Below are 20,435 nucleotides of genomic sequence, written 5' to 3'. Positions count from 1 at the left end.
GGATCGGGCTGAATCACTCAGCAAAGTCAGAAACCTGTTAAGTGCTAAGTCACAAACAATGCTGTCTTCTTTTGAACAGGCCAACACTGATCGGGCTGGTAGGAACACAGAGAAATGGAAACACTGGATGGGACTGTTAGGCAGGAATGGGAGGATATGTTGAATGGACACATTTTTCTTCCCCACTGCCTGCTGGCTTGGGTCATGTTCTGCTCACTACCCTCAATCCCTGCTTGACCTTCCCCACAACTAAGAGGGATCTTGATTTTCCACACTAATTGAACTCAGGCAGATCTACCTGAGTTTAACACCTTAGGTGTAGGACTTTGGACAAATCACTTCTCTGAGCCTCAATGTCCCCCATATAAAATGGGGATAATACCACTTATAATGGCTGATGGCAGAGGAGATGTGTATAAAAATCCTAAAAAGGTACTTGGCTTCTTGTAGGTCTCAGAAGATGCTAGTTATAATTTTATGTTGAGAAGTCACACTTAGAATGTGCATGCTCTTAGAGGGGTGCTAATTTACATAAATTCATAACAAGAGGTATTGTCTGGTATTACAGCTTGTCTGAAAGTCCAGCTTTTTGGATAGGAATCATGGTAATGGAAAATGGGGCAAGTCACAGAAATTCTGAGTTTTGTGGGGAGGGAGGGAGAAAGGGACAGCCTGGGATGTCATTTATTCATTAGACATAGACTAAAGGCCCATTAGGTACCAGTGCTATAAAAAGGATACACTTGGCTAACCTCTCAGTCTGTCCTTGGACCAGCCCTGACCTTCCTGTGGTAAGCCAGTGCAATGAACTTTAGGCAGTGCTTGGGGATTCTTAGAAATGCTGCATAGCCTAAATATTTGGTTATTTTTTCTTTAGTAATTAATATAGTGATTTATTAATTACCTCTCAGCCAGATTAATCCTACCTTTCCTTAAAATGTGCTACAGTTGGAAAGGCATCTGATAGGGAAAGGAAGACTATGTGTGTGCTATATCCTTTTACCAAGGTGCGGCAGCAGTTCTGTGTTTCATTGGAATGCAGAGAACTGAGGCTGACCCAAGGACATGCTACTGAGAGGCCATGAAGGAGGAGGAAGGAGAAAGAAGGAGGAGGAGGAAAGCATGGAAGAGGAAGGAGGAGGAGTTTAGCACCTGAACTAATTTTACTTACCCTGTTGAGATTTCTCTACCTCCTCTGCTAAGTGTTCCATCTTACAAGTTCAGTTTGGGTAGAGCTGCATTTTGCTTCTGGATCTTTCTTCAGTATCATCTCTGTTGGAGGTGGGAATTTGCCCCTCTGCAAAGTCCAGATGTGCTGAAGGATTGCTCTGCTGTTATTGGGACAACTTGGAAACTGTGTTCCTGCTTCATTCCCCTTCCATTGCCCCTTGATGTTGTTAGGATGCTATTCACTTGTTTATTTGGTTTTGGGCCTGAGAGCTCTTGGGGGATTGGGGGCAGGCACTGCATCTGGTTTATAATCCCAGTGCCTAAGATAATGCCCAGCAGATCATAAACCACAGCGAATGTTTGTTTAATGACTGGCCTAGCCAGAGGCACTTTTTTTGATCAGAATCAATATTTTCTTCTTCTTGTTTTTCCCCTCCCCCTTTTGGACCTGGTGTTGATTGAAAAACATGAAAATCAATGGATGGATGCTTAGAAGCTAGTACCAATGTATGGGAATGCATCAGCATGAGGCAAGGCTTACCTGGGTGGAAACTGGAATTTTTTTGCTTTTTAAAATTTATTTAGAGAGAGAAACTGAAATTTGGCTTTTTATTTGTTGTGACAGAAACTTGAAACATCCCACCAACACACACTTCATATACATAACCACACACATAAACTGTGATTGCACCTGTGCCATTTCTGATCTGTGAAATATAATAATGGGCAAATAAAGCAAAATTGAATTTGGCCAGCCTTTGAAATCTATTGATTTCAAATTAGACCAGCAGTGTTAATTCTATTATAGCAGTAATACCCAGAAGTTAGATTTTGAAATGGATTAGAATGCGTTCATTTAGAAGCTTACAAGTATATCCTTGATGAATTAGCTGGGAGAATAACGCTTCTATAAGAAACCATGTGGGCGTAGGTAACTGCAGCCCTAATTCTAGTGCCTGGTTTTATCTTTAGATGTTTTAGTGGCCTCTGTCAGTAGAGGAATCCTAAGACTTTCACTACTGTTGAGTTCTGAGGGTCCTTAAACCTAGCACATGTCCAATGGCAGTGATGGTTCCACAGGGAGAAGAGACCACCCCCCACTTGCTGAGAATTAGATGGGGCTTTCAGATTTGAGTCTCATCAGCAAAGTGCCCAGAGTGCTGATCCCGAGATAGAATGTCTTGGGTGTATTTCTTCCTTGCAGTTACAGCTTGGCCGATGGTTTTTTCTGCAGGTGAGAGTGATTTTCCAGTGATTGCTTTGGCCTGTACAACCAGAGAACAGGATTCTTCCCTTCTTTTTGGCCACCAAATGCCTATGTGCACCACACATTCCAGTGTGCTGAGAAGGGCAGAGCTTCTTGGATGATGATGGACGTCCCGCCGGGCAGGATGAAGGCAGAGCGTGTGGCATCTCCACCTCAAGGGTAAGAGTTGCCATGCTATCTTATTTTCTCAAGCACCCATTATTTATCAAAGGAGGATGAGAATGAGCCTTACGGTGCAGTGAGAAAGATGAAAGTTAGACACTTCTGATGGTCAAATCCACTGGGCAGTTGGGACAGATGACTATGGGAAGAAAAGTGTTGGTCTCGAAGGATTGGATTGGAGTTATATTAAGGGACACCACTGGCCAACTTTAGAAAATGCTGTGGTTCACATTTCCTCCCTCTCCCTTTTTTGACATTTATAGTTTGAGAGAATGACACTACTGTTATTGTAACTAGATTCCATTTGTGTTCATGTTAGCTAGTCTGGCTTAAAATGTGTGTTGTGGACTGGAATTGGTCAGAGTCTGGCTCAGGTCACAGACTGGGTAGCTCATCAGATGTACCTGGCCCAGAGGCACATCTTTGAGCCACATAATGCTTAAAACATGTTGGATCAATTCTAACTAAACTTGAGATATTCTACACAAGGATCAGGGTTTCCAGGTTCTCCTGGGAAGACGGAATGATATGTCTATACTGGGCCTCTTTTCCTAAAAAGGATTCCAGTGCTGAGTAGCCTCTGCCTCTTAGACAAGTGGGGACAGTTCACCACCATCCCCAACCATCTCATTTGTTTGACTCGTTTGGTCACCGGAGGTATTTAATTTTGCCATGCCTGTTCTAGGTCATTCTGCTGGCTCTTTGACAAAAGTACTAATAGCCTTTGTTAATTCCTCCAGATAAAAGCAAGTATCTTTTACTAGATTATGGGCAGCACTTAGCATAAGGGGCTATAGCTGTAAGAGGATAATACATGGTCCCTTCCACAGCGAAGCATGGAGTCTAGAGTGAGCAACAGTCAGACTTGTGGGGAATAAGGAGAATTGTAGATAACATCACAATGCCTTGTGATATGTGCTAAAATCAAGGTGTACACAAATGGGCTATGGGAGAGGGTGAATACAGTGGGGAGGTAGAGAAGGGAGAACCATTAATTTGGCCTGGGCCCAAATTCTCCAAAACTCCCTCCCCTGGGCAATGGAGCTTTCCCATGACAGCCCTCTGGATGTGCATGATTCCAAGCAACCTGGCTCAGCTGGAGATGAGATGAAGTATTTACAGCAGGGCTAGGGGCCCCTCTTGTGGTAAAGTCCAGGTTTTTCCTGTTTCTGTTTGAAAAGCTATCATCTACGATTCTTTGCTTTTTACAAAGAGGGCAGCTTTCTGGCTGTTTGGCTCACTAAATCACTCAGACTTCTGAGCAGCTCTCTGCTTGGAGATGAGCTGTGTGAATTACGGAGATCCCTGGAGTTTCCAGAGAGTAGCAGTCACACTAAATACAGATCCAGAGGGAATGAGTACAACTTTAATGTGATTGTACCAGTTGGTGGGAGTAAGAGAAGGGAAGGGAATCGGGGAAGGAAGTGGGGAAGGTAGAAATACCGTTATATCAATCTTATTTTTGGAACACAGTTTTACATGTGTCTCGTGCTTTATGTTTTCAAAAGACTTTTACATTTGTTATTTTATCCTCAAGGTGGGTTTATAAACTCCTTCTATAGATCAAGACTCTGCCTGCCCAAGGTCATGCAGATAAGAAGAGGCATCTCAGACACAAGTTTTCAGAATCCTAGTCTTTCCCTCTCTTTTGCTAGTTGATGCTGATAATTCAGCATGAATAAGAGGACACACTTTTTGTTTTGTTAAGTTCAACATTTAAACGTTGCATTCAGTTTATGAATTCTTTGAAATAGAGCACCCTGGGACCCTGCAAACTATCTGGACCTGTGTCATTCATGTGTTGTCCGACTGTGGCCCATGCTGTCAGAACGTGTCCAGTGCAGAACAGACCTGGCAGGGAGTTTTCTTGCCTGACTGTTTGGCCGGTGGGACTCACACTTTACAGCAAGCCTTCCTCAGTGGACTGGGCTGCACCACTTGGAAAGCTACTAGAGGTACTGACTCCATGTAGGAGCCTCGCCATGCTCAGACAATGCTGTAAGAGAAGACTTACTGGGGAGGCGCCTGGTAGGAGGGTGGTAAGGAGGAGACATGGGTATGGTTTGAGTTTAGGTTTCCAATTCTGTTCACATTTGCTTGGTTTTCCCATTTTGTGTATCCCCATGTGGCATGACCAGAAATTGAATTTAGCGTGACCTACTCTTTAAAAAAATCGAAATGAGCTTTCTTTTTAAATTTAATAGAATAAAAGAAAACTCTTAGAAGAATGTTCCAAAAAGAAGTCAGTGTTAAATGCTGAAAATGGTGTATTTTTTTCTTTGATGAAAAAGGATTAATGTAGATTTTTGGACATCTACAAAACAAGAAGGAACAACAAATCTGGGTTTTTATTTACTTTTATGAAATTGATACCAAAAAGCAGTTCTGTCCAGCAAGAAAAATTGGCTTGTATTATAATACTTTCATTACTTTTCTGAGCAAAGCAGATGCATTATCAGAGACAGCCATGAGCTTGTGTGTATGTGTATGAGTCAGCCTTGAAAAGACACAATTTTGAGAATATTTTCTTAGGTGAGTTTGAGAGCATGAAGCAACAAGAGCAGGAAGTGGACCAAGAGGAGGCGAATAAGAGGTTAATGGCTTTGAAAATGCTTTACAGGGTGCCAGTTGGAGACAACTGAATCAATGGTAGTTTTTATTTTAAGCTGCCAGGGAGTATCTTGGATTTTTGACATATTTTTCTTTTTTTCAATCTTATAAACACCAAGAGGGACAAGGTGGTCAAATACTGTATATATATAGTGTTCTCACCATGAGTGATGTGGGTTGATAGTAGGGAGGAAAGTCAATACAGTGAAGCTAAGTTTAGCTTTAAGAAGAGAACGAAAATAGCAGTTGGGTCTTCTACTCTGTGGCCAATGCCACTGTACTCTCAGATGTGCCTGATTTTAGACCCCATGTGTCTTCAGCATGTGAATGTCAATATCCTTACAGTATGGCTGACATAATATGCAAATGAGAACATCAGCCAGTCTCTACCTCCTCCCACTTAAAAAAAAAAAAGCTTTAAATACTCATATTTGAGGCATCGTGAAAAGAGTCTGCTCAGTAAAAGCTGGACAACATTGGGCAAATTCTGAGCCTCAGATGTCCCCATTTGCAACATGGGAGTCTAAGGTCTACGACTTAGGGCTGTTAGAGAATTAAAGAAAATGATTCATTCAGTTACGTGCACTCATTGCCTGCTAGTGTCTATGTACTGCACCAGTTGTTGAGAATAAAAGAGTGAATAATAGTGTATATGAAGGTATTTACCACAGTGCATAGCCTGAAAAAAGATGCTTAGCACATTTTTCTTAAAGCATTTTTGATGGAGGATTTTAACATGTACAAAAATAAAATAATACATTAAACTCCTGTGTGCCTACCTGTCACCTGCTTCAACAGTGATTAACTCATAGCCATCTGGTGTGATCAGTGCTCCTGCCTTTCCATGTGTTATTATGAAATCAATCCCCAATGTTTTATAATTTTATCAATATTTTAGTATGTATTTCCAAAAGATAACGGTTTTCTTTTAAGAACATAATTATATTACTATTGGGACACTGAAAAATTAACAATAATTTTTTTATAATATCAAGTATCTGGTTGGTTTTTGTACTAGTTTGTTCTCACATTGCTATAAAGAACTACGTGAGACTGGGTAATTTATAAGGGAAAGAGGTTTAATTGATTAAGAGTTCCACATGGCTTGGAAAGCCTCAGGAAACTTAAAATCATGGCAGAAGGCAAAGGGGAAGCAAGCACATCTTGCCATGGTGAAGCAGCAGAGCGAGAGAGAGTGAAGTGGGAGATGCTACACATTTTCAAACAACCAGATCTTGCAAGAGCTCACTAACACTCATGAAAAAAGCAAGGGGAAGTCTGCCCCCATGATTCAATCACCTCCCACCAGGCCCCTCCCCTGACATTTGGGGATTACAATTTGACATGAGATTTGGGTGGGGACACAGAGCCAGACCATATCAGTTTTCAAATGTCCCTGATTTTCATATATATATATATGAAAAAATAAATATACAGATGTATATATATATATACACATACATATATATATACACACACACATATATATATATACACACATATATATATATATATACACACACATATATATATATATATATATATATATATATATATATATACACACATTAAGCATTTGGCTGGTTAGAATCAGTATCTATACAAAATCTGTACATTGGCTTTGTTTGATATGCCTCTTATTTGATCTGTGTCATTTGTTCTGTATGGTTTCCCAGTCTTGATTTTGCTGATTGCACCCCTGTGGTATTATTGAACATATTCCTCTAAAATATTTATTTTGTTTCAGTAAAATCTAGTTATTTTGTTATATTAGGCTTGATTAGTGGGTTCAGATATTGTAACTCTGATCTCTGTTATGAAATTCCCCATCAGCTTCTTATCCAGATTTTATCAGTCATTGATGATCATTGCCTAGATCTATTATTTTATGAGATTTGAATTCTCTTGTTTCTTTTTTTACTTATTAGCTAGAATCCCTATTTATTTATTCACTTATTTTTATTATAATTTTTAAAAATAATAAATAGAAATGGAGTCTCACTGTGTTGCCAAGGCTGGTCTCAAACTCCTGGGCTCAAGTGATCCTCCTGCCTTGGCCACCCAAATTGCTGGGATGGAATCCCTTTTTAAATGACAGTATTATTGAGATATGCTTTGAATACAGCAAAAACCTACCTTTTTAAAATGTGTTTAATGCAGTTGTTCTTGGTATATTCATGACTGTACAACTTTCCAATTCCAAGACATATTTATCACCCCCAAAAGACACCCAAATCCATTAATAGTACACATCTCCCCTACCCCCAGCCCCCAGCAACCACTAATCTACTTTCTGTTTCTATAGTTTTGACTATTCTGGATATTTAATATAAATGGAATCATACAATATATGATCTTTTATTGTCTTTTTTTTAGTAGGCTTTTTTCATTAGCGTAATGTTTTCTTTTTTTTAAATTATACTTTAAGTTTTAGGGTACATGTGCACCACGTGCAGGTTAGTTACATATGTACACATGTGCCATGTTGGTGCGCTGCACCCATTAACTCATCATTTAACATTAGGTATATCTCCTAATGCTATCCCTCCCCCTTTCCCCCACCCCACAACAGGCCCCGGTGTTTGATGTTCCCCTTCCTATGTCCATGTGTTCTTACTGTTCAATTCCCACCTATGAGTGAGAACATGCGGTGTTTGGTTTTTTGTCCTTGCAATAGTTTGCTGAGAATGATGGTTTCCATCTTCATCCATGTCCCTACAAAGGACATGAATTCATCATTTTTTATGGCTGCATAGTATTCCATGGTGTATATGTGCCACATTTTCTTAATCCAGTCTATCATTGTTGGACATTTGGGTTGGTTCCAAGTCTTTGCTATTGTGAATAGTGCCGCAATAAACATACATATGCATGTGTCTTTATAGCAGCATGTTTTATAATCCTTTGGGTATATACCCAGTAATGGGATGGCTGGGTCAAATGGTATTTCTAGTTCTAGGTCCCTGAGGAATTGCCACACTGACCTCCACAATGGTTGAACTAGTTTACAGTCCCACCAACAGTGTAAAAGTGTTCCTATTTCTCCACATCTTCTCCAGCACCTGTTGTTTCCTGACTTTTTAATGACTGTGATTCTAACTGGTGTGAGATGGTATCCCATTGTGGTTTTGATTTGCGTTTCTCTGATGGCCAGTGATGATGAGCATTGTTTCATGTGTCTTTTGGATGCATAAATGTCTTCCTTTGAGAAGCGTCTGTTCATATCCTTCGCCCACTTTTTGATGGGGTTGTTTTTAGCATAATGTTTTCAAAGTTGATTCAGGTTGTAGTCTGTGTCAGAACTTCATTCCTTGATGGATATTTAGATTATCTCCCCTTTTTGGCTATTAGGAATAATGCTGCTATGAACATTACATATATGTTTTCGTTTGAACATATGTTTTCAGTTCTCTTGGGACTATACCTAGGAATGGAATTGCTGGGTCATATGGTAACTCTGTTTAACTTTTTGAGGAATGGGCTTAAACTGCTTTCTCAAATGGCTGTACTATTTTACATTACTTCCCATGACACACAAGGGTTCCACTTTCTCTGCATCCCTGCCAACACCTGATGTATCATAATACAACACTTGCATTATTACTACTTCTTGACTATAGCCATCATGCTGGTATGAAGTGGTATCTCATTGTAATTTTGATTCACATTTTCCTAATGTCTAATGATGTTGAGCATCTTTTCAAGTACCTTTTGGCCATTTATATGTTTTCATAGAAATATCTATCAAAATTATTTGCCCATTTTAAAGGAGTTTATTTGTCTTTTTATTATTGAGTTGTAAGAGTTATTTATTCTGGATACTATATCCTTGTCAGATGTATAATTTTCAAATATTTTCTTCTGTTTTGTGAGTTGTCTTTTCATTTTCTTGATACTTGTCCTTTGACTTGATAGTGTCCTTTGAAGTGCATTTTACATTTTGATAAAGTCAATTTAACTATTTTTTCTTTATTTTACGTTAATTTTAGTGTTATAGTTAAGAAGCCATTCCCTAACTCAAGGTCATGAAAATTTATGTTAATGTTTTTTTCTTCTTTTTTTTTTTTAATTGTACTTTAAGTTTTAGGGTACATGTGCACAATGTGCAGGTTTGTTACATATGTTTTATAATTTTAGCACCTACATTCAGGCCTTTGATGTATTTAAAGTTAATTTTTGTATATAGTGTGGGATACATATCCAATTTAGATTTTTTTGCATGTGGCTATCCAGTTGTTGCAATACTATTTATCAAAAAGACTGTTCTTACCCCTGTTGAATTGTCTTGACACACTTGTCAAAAATCAATCCAAAAGCCCATATGGGCTTATTTTTCAGTTTATTGATTAATTTTTGACAAGTGTGTCAAGAATCAATTTGTCAATTTCTGAAATTTTAGAATTTTAGAATCAATTGGTCAATTTCTGAAAAAAAGGCAGCTAGGATTTTTATGGGAATTGTATCTAATCTATGAATTAATTTGGAGGGTATTGTCATTTAACAATAGTAAATCTTTCAATCCATGAACATTGGGTGTCTTTCTATTCATTTATTTCTTCCATAATTTTTTCAACAACATTTTGTAGTTTTCATTTTCATGCCCCTTTTGTTAAATTTATTTCTAAATATTTTATTTTTCTGGATGCTATTGAAAATGTAATTGTTTTCTTAATTTCATATTTGTATTTTTTTATTGCTAGTATATAGAGATACAGTTTTTTTGTATATCAATCTAGTATCCTGCAAAATTGCTGAACTTATTTATTAGTTCTTATTTTTTCGTATATATATTCCATAGGATTTTCTATATACAAGATCAAGTCATCTGCAAATAGGAGTAGTTTAACTTTTCCTTTTCAGTCTGGATGCATTTTCTTTCTTTTCCTTGTCTAATTTCCCTGACTAGAACTTCCAGTACGATGTTGAATAAAAGTGGTGAGATTGGACATTCATGTTTTGTTCCTGATCTTAAGAGAAATGCTTTTAGTCTTTTGTCATTAAACATGTTTTTAGCTGTGGGTTTTTCATAGATGCTCTTTATCAAATTGGAGAAGTTCTTTTCTATTCTTAGTTTTTGAGGTTTTTTAAATCATGAAAGAGTGCTAGATTTTTTCAAATGCTTTTTCTGCATCTTTTGAGATGATAATGTCATTTTCATTATTTCTTTAGTATTTATATTACCTTGATTGATTTACACATTAAGTTAACCTTAAATTCCTGAGATAAATCCCACTACTCGTGGTATATAATTCTTTTTATATGTTGCTGGATTTGGTTTGCTGATGTTTTGTTGAGGATTTATTCAACTGTATTCATAAGGGATACTGGCCTGTAGTTTTCTTGTGCTGTCTTTTTCTAGTTTTGGTATTAGGATAATACTAGCTTCATAGAAGGAGCTGGGAAGTATGCCTTTCTCTTCTAATTTTTGGGAGGGTTTGTGAAAAATTGCTGGTGATTGTGGTAGAATTCACCAGCAAAGCTATCTGTATGTGAGCTTTCCATATGAAAATTTTTAAAATTGCAAATTCTATATCTTTACTTGTTAATAAGTAGGTTTATTCAGATTTCCTTTTTCTTCTTGAGTTAGTTTGTGTAGATAATGTCTTTCTAGTGTAAACTAAAAATAAAATTCCAAGCCCTCTTTACTATCTGAATGGACCCCTCCTCTAGGCCCAAGTCATTCCAAAATTAACCTGAAAAATGAGTTCAGATCATGATGAGAAGGAGAGGTCAGACATGCTTCATTATACCCTCCTCTTTTTTGGAATTCAGGAAAAGCTTACCAGCGTTAACATCAACACGAACCTTAGGAGTGATAGTGCAGTCTCTTTAATTCTGATAAGAAACATTTACCATCTATTCTTTCTAAAGTTGCTACCTGGAGGCTTTATCTGCATGATAAAACCTTGGTCTTCACAACTGCTTATTTTAACCCAGACATTCCTATTGATTCTAAGTCTTTAGACAATGTATTAATCTGTTGTCACACTGCTATAAAGACATACCCAAGACTGGGTAATTTATAAAGAAAAGAGATTTAATTGACTCACAGTTCTGCAGGGTTAGGGAGTCTCAGGAAACTTACAATCATGGTGGAAGGGGAAGAGGCATGTCTTACATGGTGGCAGGCAAGAGAGAGTGGCGAGAGAAGGGAAAAGAGCCTCTTATCAAACCATCAGACCTTGTGAGAACTCACTCACTATCATGAGAACAGCATGGGGGAAACTGCCCCCATGATCCAATTACCTCTTACCTGGCCTCTCCCTTGACACGTGGGGATTACAATTCAAGATGAGATTTTGGGTGGGGACACAAAGCCAGACCATATCATTATAACTCTGGCCCCTCCCAAATCTCATGTCCTCATGTTTTAAAACTAATCATGCCTTCCCAATAGTCCCCCAAAGTCTTCACTCATTTCAACATTAATTCAAAAGTCCAAGTCCAAAGTTTCATCTGAGATAAGACAAGTCCTTTCTACCTAGGAGCCTCTAAAATCAAAAGCAAGTTAGTTACTACCAAGATACAGTGGGGGTACAGGCATTGGATAAATGCTTCCATTCCAAATGGGAGAAATTGGCCAAAGCAAAGGATTGTTTTGGCCCCAAAACAAATTGGCCCCAAAGGGGCAAGTCTGAAACCCATCGGGGAGCCATTAAATCTTAACACTCCTAAATGATCTCCTTTTACTCCATGTCTCACATCCAGGTCACAGTGATGCAAGAGGTGGGCTCCCATGGTCTTGGGCAGCTCCACCCCTATGGCTTTGAAAGGTACAGCCCTCCTCCCAGCTGCTCTCTTGGACTGGTGTTGAGTGTCTGTGGCTTTTCCAGGTGCTCAGTGCAGGCTGTCAGTGGATCTACCATTCTGGGGTCAAGAGGACAGTGGGTGTCTCTTCTCACAGCTCCACTTGGCAGTGCCCCAATGGGGACTCTGTATGGGACTCTAACCCCACATTTCCTTTCTGCACTGCCCTAGCAGAGGTTCTCCATGAGGGCTCTGCCCCTGCAGCAAACTTCTGCCTGGACTTCCAGGCATTTCCATACATCCTCTGAAATCTAGGCAGAGGTTCCCAAACCTCAATTCTTACTTCTGTCCACTCGCAGGCCCAAGACCACGTGGAAGTCACCAAGGCTTGGGGCTTGCACCGTCTGAAGCCACGGCCCGAGCTGTACCATGGCCCCTTATAGCCATGACTGGAGCTGAAATGGCTGGGATGCTGGGCGCCATGTCCCAAGGCTGCACAGAGCAGTGGGGCCCTGGGCCTAGCCCGTAAAACCATTTTTCCTCCAGGCTTCTAGGCCTGTGATGAAAGGGGCTGTTGCCAAGACCTCTGACATCCCCTGGAGAAATTTTCCCCATTGTCTTGGCAGTTAACATTCAGCTCCTGGTTACTTATGCAAATTTCTGCAGCCAAATTGAATGTCTCCTCAGAAAATGGGTTTTTCTTTTCTATCGCATCATCAGGCTCTAAATTTCCCAAACCTTTATGCTCTGCTTCCCTTTTAAACAAAAATTCCTATTTCAAACGATCTTTTGTGAATGCATAAAATGGAATGCTTTTAAGAGCACCTAGGTCACATCTTGGACACTTTGTTGCTTAGAAATTTCTTCACCAGGGCCGGGCGCGGTGGCTCACGCTTGTAATCCCAGCACTTTGGGAGGCCGAGGCGGGCGGATCACGAGGTCAGGAGATCGAGACCACGGTGAAACCCCGTCTCTACTAAAAATACAAAAAATTAGCCGGGCGTGGTGGCGGGCGCCTGTAGTCCCAGCTACTCGGAGAGGCTGAGGCAGGAGAATGGCGTGAACCCGGGAGGCGGAGCTTGCAGTGAGCCGAGATTGCGCCACTGCACTCCAGCCTGGGCGACAGAGCAAAGACTCCGTCTCAAAAAAAAAAAAAAAAAAAAAAAAAAAGAAATTTCTTCACCAGATACCCTAAATCATCTCTCTCAAGTTCAAAGTTCTACAGATCTCTACAGCAGGGGGAAAATGCCCCTAGTCTCTTTGCTAAAGCATAGTAAGAATGAGTGTTTGTTCCGGGTCCCAATAAGTTTTTCATCTCCATCTGAGACCACTTCAGCCTGGGCTCATTGTCCATATCACTACCAGCATTTTGGCCAAAACCACTCAACAAGTCTCTGGGAAGTTCCAAACTTTTCCACATCTTCCTGTCTTCTTTGGAATCCTCCAAACTGTTCCAGCCTCTGCCTGTTACCCAGTTCCAAAGTTGCTTCCACATTTTGGGGTATTATTATAGCAGTACCCCACTCTCTGTGGTACCAATTTATAGTATTAGTCAATTTCCGTACTGCTATAAAGACATACACAAGACTGGGTAATTTATAAAGAAAAGACGTTTAATTGACTCACAGTTCTGCAGAGCTGAGGAAGCCTCAGGAAACTTACAATCCTGGTAGAAGGGGAACAGGCACGTCTTCCATGGCGGCAGATGAGAGATGAGCGAAGGGGGAAGAGCCCCCAATAAAACCATCAGATCTTGTGAGAACTCATTCACTACTACAAGAACAGCATGGGGAAACCAACCCCATGATCCAATCACCTCCCATCAGTTCTCTTTCTTGACACTTGGGGATCACAATTGGAGATGAGATTTGGGTGGAAATACAAAGCCCAACCATATCAGACAGTAACTTAACTCTTTCAACCAATTGCCAGTCAGGAAATCTTTGAATCTACCTGTGGCCTGGAAGCCCCCCACCTCAGCTGCCAGTTTTCTGGGCTTTCTGGACAGAACCAATGTACATTTTACATATATTGATTGATTTCTTGTGTCTCCCTAAAATGTATATAGCCAAGTTGTAGGCCAACAACCATGGGTGCATGTTCTCAGGATATCCTGAGGGCTATGTCACAGGCCATTGGTCACTCATATTTGACTTAAAATAAATCTCTTTAAATATTTTACAGAGTTTGACTCTTTTTGTCAACACTAGCAATTTGTACACTTTGTCTAGGTTATCTAATTTGTGGACATATGATTGTTCATCGTATTCCTTTATAGTTATTTGCATTTTATAAGGTTAATAGTGGTATTGTTCTTTCATTGTTGATTTTGCTAATTTGAATCTTCTCTCATTTTTTTTAATTTTCCTTTGTTTTGTTTAAGTTTTGAGACAGGGTCTGACTCTGTCACCAAGGATGGAGTGCAGTAGTGCGATCTCAGCTCACTGCAGCCTCCCCCTCCTGGGTTCAAGTGATTCTCATGCCTCAGCCTCTCGAGTAGCTGAGACTAGACGTGCATGACACCATGCCCAGCTAATTTTTGTATTTTTTGTAGAGATGGGGTTTTTCCATGTTCACCAGGCTGGTCTTGAACTCCTGGCCTCAAATGATCCATCTGTCTTGGCCTCCCAAAGTACTTTCATTTTTTCTTGGTTAGCCTAGTTAAAGATTTGTCAATTTTGTTGATGGTTTTAAATGACCAATGGCTTTGTTGATTTTTTTCTATTTTTAATTTTATTCTCCATTTATTTATTTGCCTGTTAATCTTTATTATTTCCTTTCTTTTTTTTCAGAGGAGGAGTTTGTTGTCTTGCAGACAACCTTGCCTTTCCATAAACATAAGGGGAAAGAGATTCCTTTCTGACCTTTCTGCTCCGTTTAATGGTGTTACTGTCTGCCCACTTTTACAGACTAGAAAACACATCCTCTTTTGGCCTTTCTGCTTCCTTGTCCCTTTTTTTTCCCAATCAGTTACCAAATCCTGTAGATTCTATCTTATAAACTTCTTCTGAGTTTATCACTTCCTCTTTATATGCACTGCCACTGTGTGTGTCCATGTTCTTGCCACCCCTAACCTGTTCTATTGCAGCCCTGTCTTCTTGAGCCCAGCTTTTGCCCCATGCAGCTTTCATGCTGCTGTCATTGGCGGCTTTCTAAGTCACAGTCACAAACCTAGCTATGTCTACTTGTTGATTAAGACCCTTTAGTGGTCTTGCTGACAGAATAAAGTCCAGATTATTATGCAGGGTCCTCCACAATTTGGCTTCTGTCTACCCTTTGATCCCTCTGGTGGGAATGTCCTTTTCCTTTCAGTTTGGTGGTGTGTTAGTCTGTTCTCACATTGCTATAAAGAACTACCTGAGACTGGGTAATTTATAAAGATTTAATTGACTTACAGTTCTGCAGGCTGTACAGGAGGCATGGCTGGGGAGGCCTCAGGAAATTTACAATCCTGGCAGCAGGTGAAAGGGAAGCCAGCATGTCTTACATGGCAGAGCAGGAGAGAGAGAGTGAAGGGGAAGATGCTACACACTTTGAAGGAGCCAGATCTCATGAGAACTCTATCACGAGACAGTACTTGGGGGATGATGCTAAGCCATTAGAAACCACCCCCATGATCCAATCACTTCCCACCAGGCTCCACCTCCAACACGCAGGATCACAATTCAACATGAGATTTAGGTGGGGACACAGAGCCAAACCATATTAGGTGGACTCCACTTGAACCTTTGAGCTGCATATAACCTCTGCTATGAAGCTTCTCCAGCTAAGGTCACTGCTTGTTTCTCAGTAATCCCAAAGATGCTTGACTGACCTCTCGCATAGCATGCCTGACATTGGATTATTAGATTATAAAAAGGAAGAAGGTGGGGGAAGTCTATGTAGTGGAGAGAACATGGACTTTGGAATTAATTCAACCTGGGTTTAAATCTTGGCTCCACCATTTACCTATTATGTACCTAGAGAGGCTAAGAGCCATTTTTCTATCCAGCTACCATATAGTGTTGGAAGGACTGAATGACATTAATGTGTAAAGGCCTCCAGTAGTATCAGGTGGGGACTCAGTATGTGACAGTCTCCTTTTATTTGTATCATCTGTTCTGAGGAGGCATCATTGCATTGGGTGAGGATCAAAAGCTGTTATTTTCTCTGTGAGAAATGGACCTCGTGTATCCTGATTAGTGTCAGAACTAAAAACAGGCCAGGTGCTCAGCCAGTATAGACAATCTATGGAAAGATAATTATAGATTAGGGCCACGTGGGGACTGTCTGTGAGGGGAAGGAGGAGGTGGGAGTGGAGCGCGTTTGTGTCAGGAAACTGATAGTGCAATTACCATAAAGAGGTTTTCCCAAGTCAGGTTCTTTTCATATGGATGTTCCTGAAACACCATCCCATGAAGTGTAATGATACCTGTAAGATATAAGGTACCTAATCACAGGGAGATAATTATATCCTCTTGGTTGTCCACATCCAAACATAGGGAGTAGGGCTTTCTCTTAAAGGAGTAAAACATTGGTATGCAAAGGGAAACTCACATCCTTTGTAAGAGCTTGTCTGAGCCCCCTGTGATGTGTGTGTTGGGGGCATGACCAAGCTCTAGGGATGGGAAGGGAGGAGCTTCAAGCCTGGCAGCAACTAGCCTGTCATGTCTGAATTGAGTTTCCCAAACATGAAGAGCCTGTGCTTGAATCTCTGGAGATGCTTATATTATGTAAGTGATCTAAATTGCATTGTATTTTTGGGGGCAAGGTTGGGAGGTACAGTTTGAATGCTTAATACACAGAGAAATGGCAATTAGGGTTCATACAAATTATATTGCCATCTTTCCTCTTTCCTAAAGAAAATGGGTTCCCAAAATCCTAAGTTTTTTTTGAGAAAAATCTGTTTTGTGTTGATTTTCTTCTGATCAAAATGCATAATAATGTATTCATTTTTATTGCATTTCCTGCTTTGCTTTTAATGTAGCCCATCATCCTGGAAAGGGCAGATTAAAAATAAGCTTGGCCGGGCACGGCAGGACAGAGTGCTAATATCATCTTGTGCTCTTTCCAGGTGCAGCCTGATCTTCCTCGTCTCCCTTGCCAGCCAGCACTCTGCCTTCTGTATCCACCATGGTGTTTGGTGAGTTTTTCCATCACCCTGGACAAGACGAGGAACTCGTCAACCTGAATGTGGGGGGCTTTAAGCAGTCTGTTGACCAAAGCACCCTCCTGCGGTTTCCTCACACCAGACTGGGGAAGCTGCTTGCTTGCCATTCTGAAGAGGCCATTCTGGAGCTGTGTGATGATTACAGTGTGGCCGATAAGGAATACTACTTTGATCGGAATCCCTCCTTGTTCAGATATGTTTTGAATTTTTATTACACGGGGAAGCTGCACGTCATGGAGGAGCTGTGCGTGTTCTCATTCTGCCAGGAGATTGAGTACTGGGGCATCAATGAGCTCTTCATTGATTCTTGCTGCAGCAATCGCTACCAGGAACGCAAGGAGGAAAACCACGAGAAGGACTGGGACCAGAAAAGCCATGATGTGAGTACCGACTCCTCGTTTGAAGAGTCGTCTCTGTTTGAGAAAGAGCTGGAGAAGTTTGACACACTGCGATTTGGTCAACTCCGGAAGAAAATCTGGATTAGAATGGAGAACCCAGCATACTGCCTGTCTGCTAAGCTTATCGCTATCTCCTCCTTGAGCGTGGTGCTGGCCTCCATCGTGGCCATGTGCGTTCACAGCATGTCGGAGTTCCAGAATGAGGATGGAGAAGTGGATGATCCGGTGCTGGAAGGAGTGGAGATCGCGTGCATTGCCTGGTTCACCGGGGAGCTTGCCATCCGGCTGGCTGCTGCTCCTTGTCAAAAGAAATTCTGGAAAAACCCACTGAACATCATTGACTTTGTCTCCATTATTCCCTTCTATGCCACGTTGGCTGTAGACACCAAGGAGGAAGAGAGTGAGGATATTGAGAACATGGGCAAGGTGGTCCAGATCCTACGGCTTATGAGGATTTTCCGAATTCTAAAGCTTGCCCGGCACTCGGTAGGACTTCGGTCTCTAGGTGCCACACTGAGACACAGCTACCATGAAGTTGGGCTTCTGCTTCTCTTCCTCTCTGTGGGCATTTCTATTTTCTCTGTGCTTATCTACTCCGTGGAGAAAGATGACCACACATCCAGCCTCACCAGCATCCCCATCTGCTGGTGGTGGGCCACCATCAGCATGACAACCGTGGGCTATGGAGACACCCACCCGGTCACCTTGGCAGGGAAGCTCATTGCCAGCATATGCATCATCTGTGGCATCTTGGTGGTGGCCCTTCCCATCACCATCATCTTCAACAAGTTTTCCAAGTACTACCAGAAGCAAAAGGACATTGATGTGGACCAGTGCAGTGAGGATGCACCAGAGAAGTGTCATGAGCTACCTTACTTTAACATTAGGGATATTTATGCACAGCGGATGCACGCCTTCATTACCAGTCTCTCTTCTGTAGGCATTGTGGTGAGCGATCCTGACTCCACAGATGCTTCAAGCGTTGAAGACAATGAGGACATTTGTAACACCACCTCCTTGGAGAATTGCACAGCAAAATGAGCGGGGGGTGTTTGTGCCTGTTTCTCTTATCCTTTCCCGACATTAGGTTAACACAGCTTTATAAACCTCAATGGGTTCGTTAAAATCATTTAATTCTCAGGGTGTACCTTTCAGCCATAGTTGGACATTCATTGCTGAATTCTGAAATGATAGAATTGTCTTTATTTTTCTCTGTGAGGTCAATTAAATGCCTTGTTCTGAAATTTATTTTTTACGAGAGAGTTGTGATATGGTTTTAGAATATAAGATAAATGGTATTGGGTGGGGTTTGTGGCTACAGGTTATGCATCATTCTGTGTTTGTCATTTACTCACATTGAGCTAACTTTAAATTACTGACAAGTAGAATCAAAGGTCCAGCTGACTGAGACGACATGCATGTAAGATCCACAAAATGAGACAATGCATGTAAATCCATGCTCATGTTCTAAACATGGAAACTAGGAGCCTAATAAACTTCCTAGTTCAGTATGGAGAATGTCTTGGTTGTATGTTTTTATGTTGAGTAACTACATTTTAGTATGTTCAGGATTGGTTTGGAAGAAAAATGTTCTTTTTGGAGTACCAAGAGCCCTTCTTTTCTTTATGCTTTTGAATTTTGGGTATGTACCAGGCATATGCTAGCTCTTTTTTCAGTAGACTTGATGGTAGTTGGCAGATAGAAGAACATGTCCATGACTAAATTACGCTGTCCAGCATAAACTGATTAAACATGTAGGTGTTTGGGACACACTCACAATTGGCATATATGAATGAAGCGTGTACTCTTACAGATATTTTTCAGTATTTATTTTGAATTTTATAATAATTTATACTGCTAGGACAAAATCTCACTACCTAAAAAATATTGCAGAGCAGAGTAAACCTACACATTCACAGGCAGGGATACTTTCAGTGAATGGAAGAAGGGAGAAATGTTGTACAAACACAGAGGAGTGAAACTTAAATCTCTGGAAAAAGCTATGCCAGCAGCTATAAAATGAGCCAACATTTTCCAATAGCTGTAGAGATGGTAATTTCTGCATCTCATGTAGAAACTTCTCACAAAGAAAGAAGACATACATATGCATTTTCAGACAGTGGCAGAGCAATTCTATCCCATGTGGAGAGAATTTAGCTAAAGTGTTAATTTTGGAGATGTGTGGAGACTCTCACACATGCCACCAGGGGCTGGTTATGGATTCTTTACCTGAAGTCTTTCCAGTGAAAGAGTCACATGGATTTGTTATGTTTGTAGAGGCATTTCATTGAAAGAAGGGCGTTATCAGATATAGGTAACTCTTTGACTCATCGCTCCTCTTAAGGTTTTTATGGCTTCTGAGATGGATATAACTAAACAGGGTTTATGGCCACTTTTAAATCTGGAGGTTTATTACATGCATGTGTGTTACCCCTGCTCACTAAAAAAAATCTTTTCTCCAAAATGCATTTTTGATATTGGAGTAAGTATAGTTTTGAGGCACAGCAATAGAATTTGAGATCTTGTTTTATCAAAGATTTTCTAATTAGTGATGAAGTAACTGAAGACTGCTTATGTAATAATAGTAACAGTAGTAGTAGTAGGAACAAGAACAGCAATAATAATATAATAATAAGCTAACTGTATAATTGCATTTATTTATTACAACATCCCTTGAAGCAAAAGTTTGTTACTGTTCCCATTTTAAGATGAGGAAACTAAGGTTTGCAGGGAAAGTGGCTTGTGGAAGTTCAAGAGTCAGCAGTGGGGTTGGGCTCTGGACCCAGGAGGCTGACTCTAGGGCCTGTGCTTTTCACTGCCCCCTGCTCTGTCGTGTTAGGGAGTGGATTTAAGGAAACATCAGAACAGTGCATCTGAAAGGACAAAGAGCCACAAACACTGTCAGACTTTCACGTTTTGAGGATGTGAGCTG

At 40.6% G+C, this 20,435-nt stretch overlaps 1 protein-coding gene across 4 annotated transcripts in view; it reads left to right on the top strand.

Annotated features, from left to right (window-relative positions):
* Nucleotides 1-18,751, top strand: part of KCNS3 (potassium voltage-gated channel modifier subfamily S member 3) — a 56,132-nt gene extending 37,381 nt beyond the window's left edge. For 3 of the 4 annotated variants that reach the window (XM_063622818.1, XM_055253750.2, XM_063622817.1), the window contains exons 2-3: nucleotides 2,405-2,596; nucleotides 17,010-18,751. In XM_063622818.1, the coding sequence (XP_063478888.1) occupies nucleotides 17,069-18,544 (1,476 nt within the window). In that variant the 5' untranslated portion in view covers nucleotides 2,405-2,596; nucleotides 17,010-17,068 and the 3' untranslated portion in view covers nucleotides 18,545-18,751. The remainder of the gene's footprint in view (nucleotides 1-2,404; nucleotides 2,597-17,009) is intronic. The other variant, XM_055253749.2, reaches the window with a different exon arrangement.
* Nucleotides 18,752-20,435: the final 1,684 nt, after the last annotated feature.

The sequence above is a fragment of the Symphalangus syndactylus genome, chromosome 18 (assembly GCF_028878055.3).
Source record: "Symphalangus syndactylus isolate Jambi chromosome 18, NHGRI_mSymSyn1-v2.1_pri, whole genome shotgun sequence".
NCBI classification, from domain to species: Eukaryota; Metazoa; Chordata; class Mammalia; order Primates; family Hylobatidae; genus Symphalangus; species Symphalangus syndactylus.
This window is presented reverse-complemented; position numbering and strand designations above follow the sequence as displayed.